The 12,462-nt window shown below is 42.1% G+C and overlaps 1 protein-coding gene across 1 annotated transcript in view; it reads right to left on the minus strand.

The window, feature by feature from the left end:
• Window positions 1–12,462, minus strand: part of DIP2C (disco interacting protein 2 homolog C) — a 763,198-nt gene that overhangs the window by 181,842 nt on the left and 568,894 nt on the right. The window contains 3 exon segments of the mRNA XM_030198809.1: window positions 2,614–2,728; window positions 4,034–4,153; window positions 4,960–5,053. Coding sequence (XP_030054669.1) covers window positions 2,614–2,728; window positions 4,034–4,153; window positions 4,960–5,053 — 329 coding nt within the window.

The raw sequence follows: 12,462 nt of genomic DNA on the forward strand, positions 1-12,462 counted from the left end.
AATGATATTTATAGGGGAAGCACGGACCAGTAGCAAAGGAAAGAGGTAACAGGGCCACAGATAAGATGGCAAGGATGAAACAAGTGAAGAATGGAAGAGACAAAAAGATAAACATAAAAAAATGGTGGCCTGATCTTATAGACACGTGAGACAAAGAGGAAGCATAGCAACAGAGAATGTTCCAGCACACGAGTGTAAAGATATGAAATAATTTCCAATAAGTGCAATAAAAACCTAATGGCACAGTTCTACAATAAACCGTAATAACAATCAGTATGGGGTTCCGATGAGCGTTCCCATGGAAAGATGACTGAAAGCAGAACATTCCAAACTGTGTGTTTGTTGATAGACAGCCACCATTTATTTGATGGCCTTAAGATATTATGGGGCAATTTAATAACTGGCTCCCAGAGGATGTGTGGTGAAAGCCTATTCTATAACGGCACCTGGGCGACTAGATTCCATTGTAGAAAACTAGTTGTGATCCAATATCTGGCAGGCCTTCCATTTACACGCTCACAATTAGAACAGCCACAGAGCTGGTATAACTGAAGGGAACCTGTAAGTTACGTGCCTAAGGGGGAGCCTTGCCCTTTGGCCAACCCTGCTTTGCCCATATGTACACCTTCTAGCATTTATGTTCAATGCCACATAAACATGCTCTTACAGAACACCAGTTACCCAGTCAGATTATTCTGTAAATTTCCACATGCAAGGGGCATGTAAATTCAGGCGCCTCGTTGTAGAATTACCCTTCCCATGTCCACCGTTAGTGGCACTATTCCACTAGCTTCCAGAGACAAAAGGCTAGGGCACTGTGCCGTGATCAGCCAACCACTGGATCAATATTTAAAAGGTGTTCCTAGCAGTTAGGAAACTCAATTAAGCTGTGAATGTTCAAAGGCACTATATACCAAAAGTGCCAGCACAAATCGCTCCAGCTGCTTTGGCACCATCTCTATAGAGCAGGGGTTCTCAGCCCATCCTTGGGACACAACTAGTCAGTCAGGTTTTCACAATGAATATGCTTAAGATAGATTTGCATGCACTACATCCCGTTGTATATAAATTTATTTCATGCATATTCATTGTGGGTATTCTGAAAACCTGACTGGCTAGCTGTGTCCCGAGGACTGGATTGAGATCCCCTGCTATAGAGTAAATTCATAATAAGTCACCTACACTGGGAAGTGTTAACCAGACACCTATTTTAAGCCTATTTTATAAAGACACATAGTTGTCTATGTATCTTTATAAAACTGCTCCACAAAGACTGCAGAAATCACGACTATAATGAAGCCAAGCACAAGTCTTGATACCCAAATGTTAGGTGCAGGATGTGCGCTAAATGTTGTTCCATATAAGGTTCGGGCCCTTTTTAGAATAGCACATACTGCTGAATTGTTTCGGCGCCATTTATTGAATATTCTCCATAGTTTTAGATTTCTGCCCCGGCATTATGGAAGTAATTTTATAGAGGCTTTCTTGTGTGTAAAATGCTGCTTATAAAATCCGCCCCCCCCACTTGTGGACTTACGCCTGCCGAAACCTTGTTTAATTGATGGTACCCAACTTAGGCGCATTTAGGCGGTACTCAGTAATTGCGCACTTAGGGGCCCTTTTACTAAGCTGTGGTAAAATGGGCCCGACACTAGCAGCAGGGACCGTTTTGCTGCACGCTGAGGCCCTTTTTACTGAAGCAGGTAAAAGGGCTGAAAAAAAAAGACATGGCCATATGATAATATTGCTCTTACCACATGGCAATGCAGCGGGGAGAACTTACCACCACCCACTGAGGTGGTGGTAAAGGCTCCCACGCTAACCTGGCAGTAACCGGGTAGCGCGTGGCACTGGCCGATTACTGCCGGGTAACCCCCTGCGGAAATATTTTTTGAATATTTCCACTAGTGCTGGAAATGCTGCGTGCTGGGGGTGGAACTACCACTGGTATCCGCGTTGCACCAGCGGTGGCTCCAGATTGGCATGCAGTAAGCCTGTGATGGGCTTACCGCCGCTTACTAAAAAGGCCCCATAACTTTTTGGAACACCCCTGGCCACACCCTCTTTACAGATATGCGCTATGAGATTTAGGCACCAATCATTACAGAACAGCACAGCCAGATGTGTGCGCAAATCCTAACTGATGCCAATTAACTGCAATAATTGGTTGTTAGCACTCAATTATTGCTACTTATGGGATTTGGGTGCACGCCCAAAATTTAAGCACGTACCTTTGGGCATTATATATAGAATCCAATATAGCAATGACTTTAGGACCAGCATATGAATAGTTAACAGCAGTCATCAAATTCCCAGCACATTCAGCACAACTAACAATATAATTTTTTTGACCACTGCAGTCAACATTTAAAAAAATACAGTGACCACTGGGTTTCAATATTGACCTGTTATCAACACTCTAAAAAAAAAAGTCACCAATTATTCTCTATGAACAATAAATAGCTTCATCTTGATATACCAAGGGATTTCTCTAGTTCTGTACCTATGCGAAAAATACAAACTTGGTCCTTGAGCTGAAAAATTCAAATATCATAATGCTTAGAGCTTCCTTTTGACATACAATTCAGATTGGAAAATAATTGAATACAGTACCTTCGTATAGCCACCGTAAGAGCCTCTGGTGAACTAGCACAAGGACAAATGACTTCCTGTCTTAGACCTTTACTTTGGAAGACATTGAGAAATGCATCGCAGGAAGAAATGGACCCTGGAGTAAATAAGAAAAGAACAGTTGGAATGACTCTATTCATTACAGCAAGAACCAGTTTTTTTTTTTGTGAAGTCATATTATTAAATACACATCACGTACTGCAGAGTGTTGTAAAGACAATTTGGGATGGAGGAAGCTGATAATGAAAAAGACACTTGCTGAATGCTACATCACTTTGTACTGCAGCAATCAACTTTACTGCTCAGAGTGAATCCAAAAGCATTAGAATACACTGGATTTCTTTTGCTCTTAATTTCTCGAACGCTTTGCAAAAAAAAATTAAAATAAAAAAAAAGAGCAATGAAAAACGTTTTTAAAACATACATCTTAGGAAGTTGGAAAGCCCAATAGAAAATGATCATTATAACATAGTAACATAGTAGATGACGGCAGAAAAAGACCTGCATGGTCCATCCAGTCTGCCCAACAAGACAACTCATGTGTGCTACTTTTGTGTATATAAGTCTGCCCAGCACTAGCCTCGCCTCCCAACCACCGGCTCTGGCACAGACCATATAAGTCTGCCCAGCACTATCCCTGCCTCCCAACCTCCAGTCCCGCCTCCCACCACTGGCTCTGGCACAGACCGTATAAGTCTGCCCCGCACTATCCCCGCCTCCCAACCTCCAGCCCCGCCTCCCACTACAGGCTCTGCTATCCAATCTCGGTTAAGCTCCTGAGGATCCTTTCCTTCTGAACAGGATTCCTTTATGTTTATCCCATGCATGTTTGAATTCCGTTACCGTTTTCCTCTCCACCACCTCCCGCGGGAGGGCATTCCAAGCATCCACCACTCTCTCCGTGAAGAAATACTTCCTGACATTTTTCTTGAGTCTGCCCCCCTTCAATCTCATTTCATGTCCTCTCGTTCTACCGCCTTCGTATCTCCGGAAAAGGTTCGTTTGCGGATTAATACCTTTCAAATATTTGAATGTCTGTATCATATCACCCCTGTTTCTCCTTTCCTCCAGGGTATACATGTTCAGGTCAGCAAGTCTCTCCTCATACGTCTTGTTACGCAAATCCCATACCATTCTCGTAGCTTTTCTTTGCACCGCTTCGATTCTTTTTACATCCTTAGCAAGATACGGCCTCCAAAACTGAACACAATACTCTAGGTTTCGAGAGTTTCTCCTAGAATCTGGCATTGTAACCAGCTTTGTTAGTTATAAAGGTACCTGACCAAAGATTGCTAAAACGTAAATCATTAAGGACTTTATTACTCTAGTACTAAGTCCAACTTTTAAAAAAATGGTTCAGCATTGTTTTTATTCTTCTTTAAAGGGGAACAGTAGAACTTACAAGGATTCGCTCCGTCAGCCACTATCAGCATACGCAGCGAGGAGAGGTTGATGTCCCTCTGGTCTCTATGCGCTACCAGAGCCCAGTGCATATCTCTAGATTTCACGCAAGCAACCTTTGCTACAAGAAAGGTGAAGGAGCAAAAACAAATCAAGTATTCAATTCATCCCAAAAAGACACCACGCCTTAACTAACAGTCAAAAAATATTCTATTAGTCACTATGAAGGCAATTTTCAAAATCATTCCTAAAAGTAAACCACTGCTCTATGCATGGAAAGGGGTGCACATACATGTGTGCATACTTAACTTTACCCAAACTGAATGCAAGCTTTCGCCAGGATGGGAATAGGGAGGGGGTTAGCATTTGTGTGCTTGCTTTTGAAAAATATGCATGCATGTGTATAAATTAACATAGGCCCCGATGATCAAAAGTAAATGCGGGTACTAGAGGTCACAAGCGCCCGCCATTTACTAAGCGCTAATGATCAGAGGGCTCTGGCAAGAAGAGCATGCAGGGAATACCACAGAGCTCATTTAAATTAGATTTAAATGAACTCCCTGGTATTCTGCCCATATGATCAGAGCACTGCGCTCTGATCATATGGGTTGAATAGTGCCTTACCCTATGCCGGCTGGCATTAGGGTTAAGGCTCTAGCCCTGCTAGACAGCCCGGGCTACCACCGTCAGTCCTGGGGGTCTGCATGCTGTTTTCCAGTGATAAAGTATCCACAAAGAAAAACAGGTGCAAATTTCCATGGGCACTTTTTCCCTAGGGAAAGTATGTAACTTCTCTCTCTCTCTTTCTAAGAGTTGACACAATAACAAAAAAAAGTTAAAATAAGCTTAGACTTTGCCTGTACCCATGCTGTTTTGAAAACTGTTCCCATGTGCTATTCAAAGTGTGTTTAGGAATATCCTCCTTACCTTTGTACTGGCAAACTTTCTGTATCCATGAGAGAGGATTTACTTTCATTAAGGAATATGGGATGCTTATGACATGCATCATATTCATGACACTCTGAAAGCAAAAATACAACACCCGGTCAACATCAGGTCTAATCACGCTTTTACTTTCCACTTTTTCCCTTCATTTTTCACTTTTACTCTGACCCTGCCAGTACAACACAATCTAGAAGCATTAATAGAGCGGAGCAATGATCGAGTTCTCCGTTCACATTCCCATCCGGTGACTGCACAAATCAATTTACAGACTCTTAAGCTGCTGATCAAAGTGTCTACAGCAAATGTGGACTACTTTTAACAGTGGCAAGAGGCCATCTTCAAATGTATCATGAGAAAGAATGAATGAATGAATACGGTCCTGCAGTGCTGCACTCACAAAGCACATTCCCCTCTCCCAGGTTTAGCTTTCAGTGCTACATCCTACCGGGAAGCGATAGAAACCTGCTGCTGACATTACCCATATCATCCTCATTTGCCCAGTCAATGGAAATGATACTTTCCTGCAAATGTGGGAAAAGAAATACTTTTTCCAGGGGGGGGGGGGGGGGGGGGGGAGAGAAAAACAGATCTACTCCAAGTGCCTTATACCCCTGAAGGTGTGACACATGACTACATTTAAAGCAAAAATCTGAACACAAAATCAGTACCTCTCTTTTCAAATCACAGGCGTCACCTTTATGCTTTTCTACTTCTACATAGGTTATCAATAGAAATCAAACAAAATAAAACATGGAAAAGAAAATAAGATGATACCTTTTTTATTGGACATAACTTAATACATTTCTTGATTAGCTTTCGAAGGTGCCCTTCTTCCTCAGATCGGAAAGGGCAACCTTCGAAAGCTAATCAAGAAATGTATTAAGTTATGTCCAATAAAAAAGGTATCATCTTATTTTCTTTTCCATGTTTTATTTTGTTTGATTTCTATTGATAACCTTTAAGAGTGGACTAACACGGCTACCACACCTCTCTACTTCTACATACAAATGCAATACTTCAGGCAGGAAGCCAAATGTAGAGCATTATTTTTATGCCAGAAAAATAATTCAGCCCTGCTGTTAAGCGATCAGCATGTACCTGACAGGAACCAAGTGGAGATGGAAGAGTCAATAATCTAAGCTTCACTTTAGAGGCAGAAAATCAGTGTTTTCTCCCCGTTCCCTCCTCCCCTCTCCCCAAGGTATGCAAATTCTCCAGTGGAAGGTCCTATGATCTCCCCTTGCTTTAAGCAGTGAAAAAAAGTGTTTCTTCTTTCTCAACCATGGCATCAGTGCAGGCTTAAAGAAGATACAAAGACCCAACCACTACTAGTGGGATCTATACAGAAAAAGAATTATGGCACCACACCAACATAGAAAGCAAAACAAGCAGAAGGAGAGCCTGGAAATCAATATGAGAGAAAGCGTATCACTCGACAGAAGAGAACACGTTGGCATGTGTGTAAGGTGGGAACTCCACCAGTATTAAAACACAGACTTCTAAACGAGTGACCTTGAGTAACCAGCAGCACCTGGGGATGGAAAGGTAAGGATGTGATTATCCAGGGGTTTTCAACCCAGCCCTTGGGGCACAACTCACCCAAGTCAGGGTTTTCAGGATATCCCCACTGAATTTAATGGGAATATCCTGTAAACCCCAACTGGCTGGATGTTCCCCAGGGACTAAGCTGAAAACCTCTGGATTATACAGAAGTGTCAAAAATCAGAAGTATGACAACACAAAAACAGGGCAATGCAAGTAGGGATGTCAAAGTAGCCTGGACATGTGACTGCAAAACTCACTTAAAAAAAAAAAAAAAGAATTGTGGCTGCTGAGCATTTATTTCTATCCCTGCACAAAAGGGATGCTGACCTATTGGGGGGGGGGGGGGGGGGTATAGGGAGAAGACAGAGGAGCAAAGCAAAAAAGCGACAGTGGGATCAACTAATATATGCAAGTCTCTGCAAACAAAGAAAGGGAAGTGGAGGAGTGGCCTAGTGGTTAGGGTGGTGGACTCTGGTCCTGGGGAACTGAGGAACTGAGTTCAATTCCCACTTCAGGCACAGGCAGCTCCTTGTGACTCTGGGCAAGTCACTTAACCCTCCATTGCCCCAGGTACAAATAAGTACCTGTATTTAATATGTAAGCCGCATTGAGCCTGCCATGAGTGGGAAAGCACGGGGTACAAATGTAACAAAAAAAAAAAAGGGTTCAGAAACCAAAGGAAGAAACAGTGTAATATTCTGAATTTATTAACTGGAATATGTCACTTTTGGGAATGGACATCTTTGATATATAGTTATAATTTTTCTATAAAAAGCAGTGCTCACAGGGAAATGTAACCAAAAATGTTTGCATATGACAAAATAAATTGCTCAAAGCAACCTGATCCTTAGAGGGAACTTTGTTCTTTATATGCCCCCACCACACAATCCCCCATACACATTCTACACTCCCAACCCCAGGCACACCCCCACTCCACATGTGTACACTTGACATACCCCAGCACCCACTACACATATGGAGGCCCCCCCTCCCCCCACATTCCCTGGCACCCTACCTAGACTCATTTCACTATTCCTTTCTCCACTACATCCCACACTAATATATGCCAGTCTCTGCAAACAAAGAAAGGGGAAATGTGCCACTATGGGGGGCATAATCTAACGGCGCCGGCCAAATTGATGGGTGGCCATCTTCGGGGGCTGGCTCTGCAAAGGGGCAGAGCCAAGCATATTTTCGAAATACGCTTGACGTCGGCCAAATCGCTGAGCATGCGAAGAGCAGCCCATCGCTAAGCACATGCTACAGAAGGCTCTGGGCTTTTTGTTTTCCTTTTCAAAAACTGTGACACAGGGAGCCTGCACTTGCTGATTGTGGTGCTCGGCCAGATAATTTTGGGAATGTAGCAGCGAAGGAAGAAGAAGAGTGCTGGCATGGAGGATTGCGGAGGCACAGCTACTTTGAGCGCATAGGCAGACCAGAACCTGGCACCGGACAAAACGGAGCAATAATATTGGATGAAACGGAGCAATAATATGCACTGCAGTCTTCTTGGGGGTGGGGCAGATCCTGAAACTTCCAGTTGCTTCCCAACCCCGGGTTCTCACTGGTGTTAAAACAGCTAATTTCAAAAGAAAAGGAAGGTAGGCAATCGATTTAAAAAGTGATGATTAAAATGTACCGTGTGCACTGTGATGTCTGTTTTTGTGGCCCTTTACCAGGAGAAAAAAAAAATCTGCACGAATATAACACATGCGAACTGTGGATATACAAAAAAAAAAAAAAACACACACGCCTTCCCTCTACTGTTTCAGCTGTCATATGCAGTACCAATAGCTCCTGACCACCTTGTTAAGTTTTCCTCGGTAAAGCTAGGGACTGCTTCTGTGCACCAGGTCAGAAACAGCTGTGTATCGCCTTGCAAGCACATCTGTATAGTAGTTAGCGCAATATAATAATTTTCCATAGCTTTGTATTCCGTTTTCTTTAGCTGCTACTGTGATAGGAAAAGAGCTTGGAGAACCCTTTTGTGCATGTCTCGTTTTACTCTTTGCTCTCTAAACCAGCTAGAACTGGTATAAAAACCATGTTGCTGGCTCGTTAGACTTTGTGCATCTGGGCCTAAGTCAGATAATCGAGACTGTGCTGTACAATGGTTAAAAGGCAAGAGTAAAACTTAATTTTCACTTTTAACCACTGAAGGTAAAAACAGCAGTAAAGTTAGAGTTTTTACTTCAGTTTTTGTGCATTTTCTGATATGAAAATTGCATTAAGTTCAGTGCACCTTTTCACACCCATTTTAGTGTTTTTGCCTGGGTGTGTGCTTTGAAATTCCTGATGCATCTGTATACTATCAGATAAATACTTAAAACCTGTAGTCAGTGTTTTTTTTTAATACAGCAGCAGTGATCTAACGTATATTCAGAACTCCTATCCATAAAAGTGGTGATGCTGAAAATACATGAGAGTGCCAAGCACCGGGATAACCCGTGATACTCAGCTGCTATCCATATAACTATACAGATAAATTTAGAAGAGAGGAAAAAGCCTGAAAGACCACCACCTTAGCACAGGAGCTCCACGATACATACTAGAACTGTAATCACCTGGGGAGGAATCTCCGATTAGAAAGCCCCCCACACCCCAGTTCTTTTTACCATAATGGCGGTGTCTGAAAGAACTACTGCAAAAAAGAAAAATAAACTTAACTACAGGAAATTCAGTAGGCTCTATATGGCGTATGAGAAGAAATGCCCTCTCTAAGGGCTATGCATGTTGAATAGGTGGCAATCAGATACATCACACTATGATTTTATTTCAAAATAGTGAAGGGACAAAGTTTTATTTGGACTATAACCCATTTGTGGCTGTCCGGCAGGCAGATACAGTAGTAACATTCCATGCCAAGTGGTCTGGTGGTCCCTGCACGAAGGCTGCAGTATGGGGTCAAACAGATTACTATATCTCAGCAATATTGCATCGGTGAACGTAAAACTTTACCAATGTTCATTGGGGACATGTATGAATGTTCCCAGAAAATTTCATCAAAATCCGTGATGCTCGCGTAGGGACCACCAGACCACTTGACATGGAATGACCCAGTGGTTACAACCAGTGGTCATGCACACAGGACTAAGCCAGTCACAGAACCCACCTGAGCAAATCAAGTGAGCACACATAGACCATGCACATCACTTTAGAAAGGTTGGGTGGCATCTCCTTATGTAAACAGCAATAATTAAAGTACATAGGTGTAAATACTGATTTTACAAGGCTACTGTTGACACATGTGGATGCTGCAGGATGCATAAACAGCATGCATTCTGGGTGTGGTGATGTCAGTCCAAGAAAAGAACTAACAGTCAGAACCAGAGAAAACCATACATGGATGGATGGAAATCCAAAAAAGAAAAAGTAGGGTAGGGCAATGGCAAATCCACAAGGAGCCAAAAGGCAGGTCCAAAACAAGAGGTTTATTGATAAAGTGCCACAACTGAACAGACCCAACAAGGAGCCGTGTTTCAGCGATTGTTGCCTGCCTCAGGGGGTCACAGAATAAAAAAATTGAGGGGACCCTTTTACTAAGCCACGTAGGTGCCTACGCATGTCAATTTTGAGCTACTGTGTGGCCCTATTTCATTTTTGATGCGCATCCGCTACGAGCGCTGGAAAATAATTTTTATATTCTGGCGCGCAGCAGAAATTGGGCATTAATCATCATTCTACGCACATAGACAATCACCGCAGTTATTGCGTGGGACCTTACTGCTACGTTAATGGTTGTTAAGGTCTCAGACCCAAAATGGACACGTGGCAATTTTTATTTTGCCGCATGTCCATTTCTGGCAAAAATTTTAAAAAGGCCTTTTTTACTGGTGCGCTGAAAAATGGATCTGCGCACACCCAAAGCACACGTCTACACTATTGCAGCCCATTTTTGGTGCTCCTTAGTAAAAGTGCCCCTAAAACATAGACATAACATCCAGTAAATAAATTAATACATTATAATTGTTAAAAATTTCATAATTCCACAATGACAACAAAAAAATTAATAAATAATTAGAAAACAATTATTCAAAAACCATATCATAAGACGTAAAAACAACCTAAAATAAACATAACATTGACTCTAATACAAATGCATGTCTAAATGATACATGGATGAAAACATAAAAAACTAATAAATAAAACAAGAATGCTAAAAAATAAACTAAAAATTGACCATGGTGTGGAGAAAGTACCTAAGTAATTTATCTCTATAATATGTTGATTATTAAACATAACATATAACCTGAAATAGTTCCAAAATTAGATGGAACAAAAATATAAAGTGGATTGAAGATATTACTGACTAAATTGTGAATTAAGTTGCTGTTTAATGTAGGACATGGTTAGATTTAAAACAGACTTAAAAAGGGTTCTAATAAGTTAGTACCAGGTATATAATGCTGCGAAGAAACAAATGATTGTAATTCATAACTAGAAAATTGAAAAATACACATTCTAGATATACTTGAAAAGTACACATAAAAGCATTAATCTACTCTTTAATGTATATTAATAGAGATAAAGAAACTACATATGTTTATGCATAGCCTAATAAGTTCTGTCCTCCTACAGCATTGTACTAGTTTATAGTGTGATCCTAAAATGTGTTTAATGTCTTTACTGTCATTCTCACTTCTAAGGATTTTTACTGTTGCAGTCCTCACTGCAAAGACATATGAGCAATGCATTGTGTGTAATGTAGTCTCACATGTAATGCAGCCACACCTGCCTGTCTGTATAAGGGACTGTTACAATTGGTCTATGCTGCTGCCAAGACCTCGTCTCTTTCGTGGTCAAGCTTGGCTCCTTTGTCTACCTACTATCATTTCCTGGTCATTCTTACTCTCTCTGTCTTGAGAGGTCAGCCAGGTATGACCTTTCCCTCCAATCGAGGGCTACCCTCTTGGACCACCCCTGCTACCTGATGGCCGGCTCTGTCTCTACTGGTCCCTTTACCTCCTCCTCCTCCCTGGGCCTCTGTGAGCCCTTTCTCGGCCTCTCTTTCTCCATGAAGCATTATCCATCTTGCTTCAGAACAGCACTTGTCCTGCTAAACTCCCTGGAATGAATTCGGTTTTTGCCTTGTAATATATCTTTCTATTGAGATATTGCACTTTCCAGCCACCCAGCTCTGAGCTACTTCTACCTGTTCAACTATTTTCCCCACCTCTGCAATAAAGCTTTCTTCAGATTTCTACCTCCAACCACTGATACAGGTCTCAGAAATACGGAGTCTCTGTGCCTTGGGGCAACTCTTCTGAAAGTCTGTCTGTGAGTAAATTATCTATATTTATTCAATAAAGGAAACTTCAGAAAATAGGAGGTGGTGGAGATGAAAACGGTAACGGAATTCAAACATGCGTGGGATATGCATAAAGGAATCCTGTGCAGTAGGATTGGATCCTCAGCAGCTTAGCCGAAATTGGGTGGTGGAGCAGGTGGGGGAAGAGGGGTTGGTGGTTGGGAGGTGAGGATAGTGCAGGGCAGACTTATACGGTCTGTGCCAGAGCCGGTGATGGGAGGCGGGACTGGTGGTTGGGAGGCGGGAAATACTGCTGGGCAGACTTGTACGGTCTATGCCCTGAAAAAGGCAGGTACAAATCAAAGCAAGGATACACATATGAGTTTATCTTGTTGGGCAGACTGGATGGACTGTGCAGGTCTTTTTCTGCCGTCATCTACTATGTTACTATGGGTGCCCCTCTCTTTCGAAAATAAGCCTGATAGTAACCTATGGAACTTTGTAAGTGCAAGTGCTTTGAAAATGAGCCCAAAAGTCTCCTAATGGGTTAGTGTTGCACATGCCATAACAGGAATGAACCTCACTCCTAAGTCAGGGTATATGAAGTATGATCTCAACTTCACTACTAACGCTCTCTGTAATATTTGTATTGTGACAAAGTTTCCTTCTGGAGTTCATAACATATAACCTGA

This window comes from Microcaecilia unicolor, chromosome 1 (assembly GCF_901765095.1).
Source record: "Microcaecilia unicolor chromosome 1, aMicUni1.1, whole genome shotgun sequence".
Lineage (NCBI taxonomy): Eukaryota > Metazoa > Chordata > Amphibia > Gymnophiona > Siphonopidae > Microcaecilia > Microcaecilia unicolor.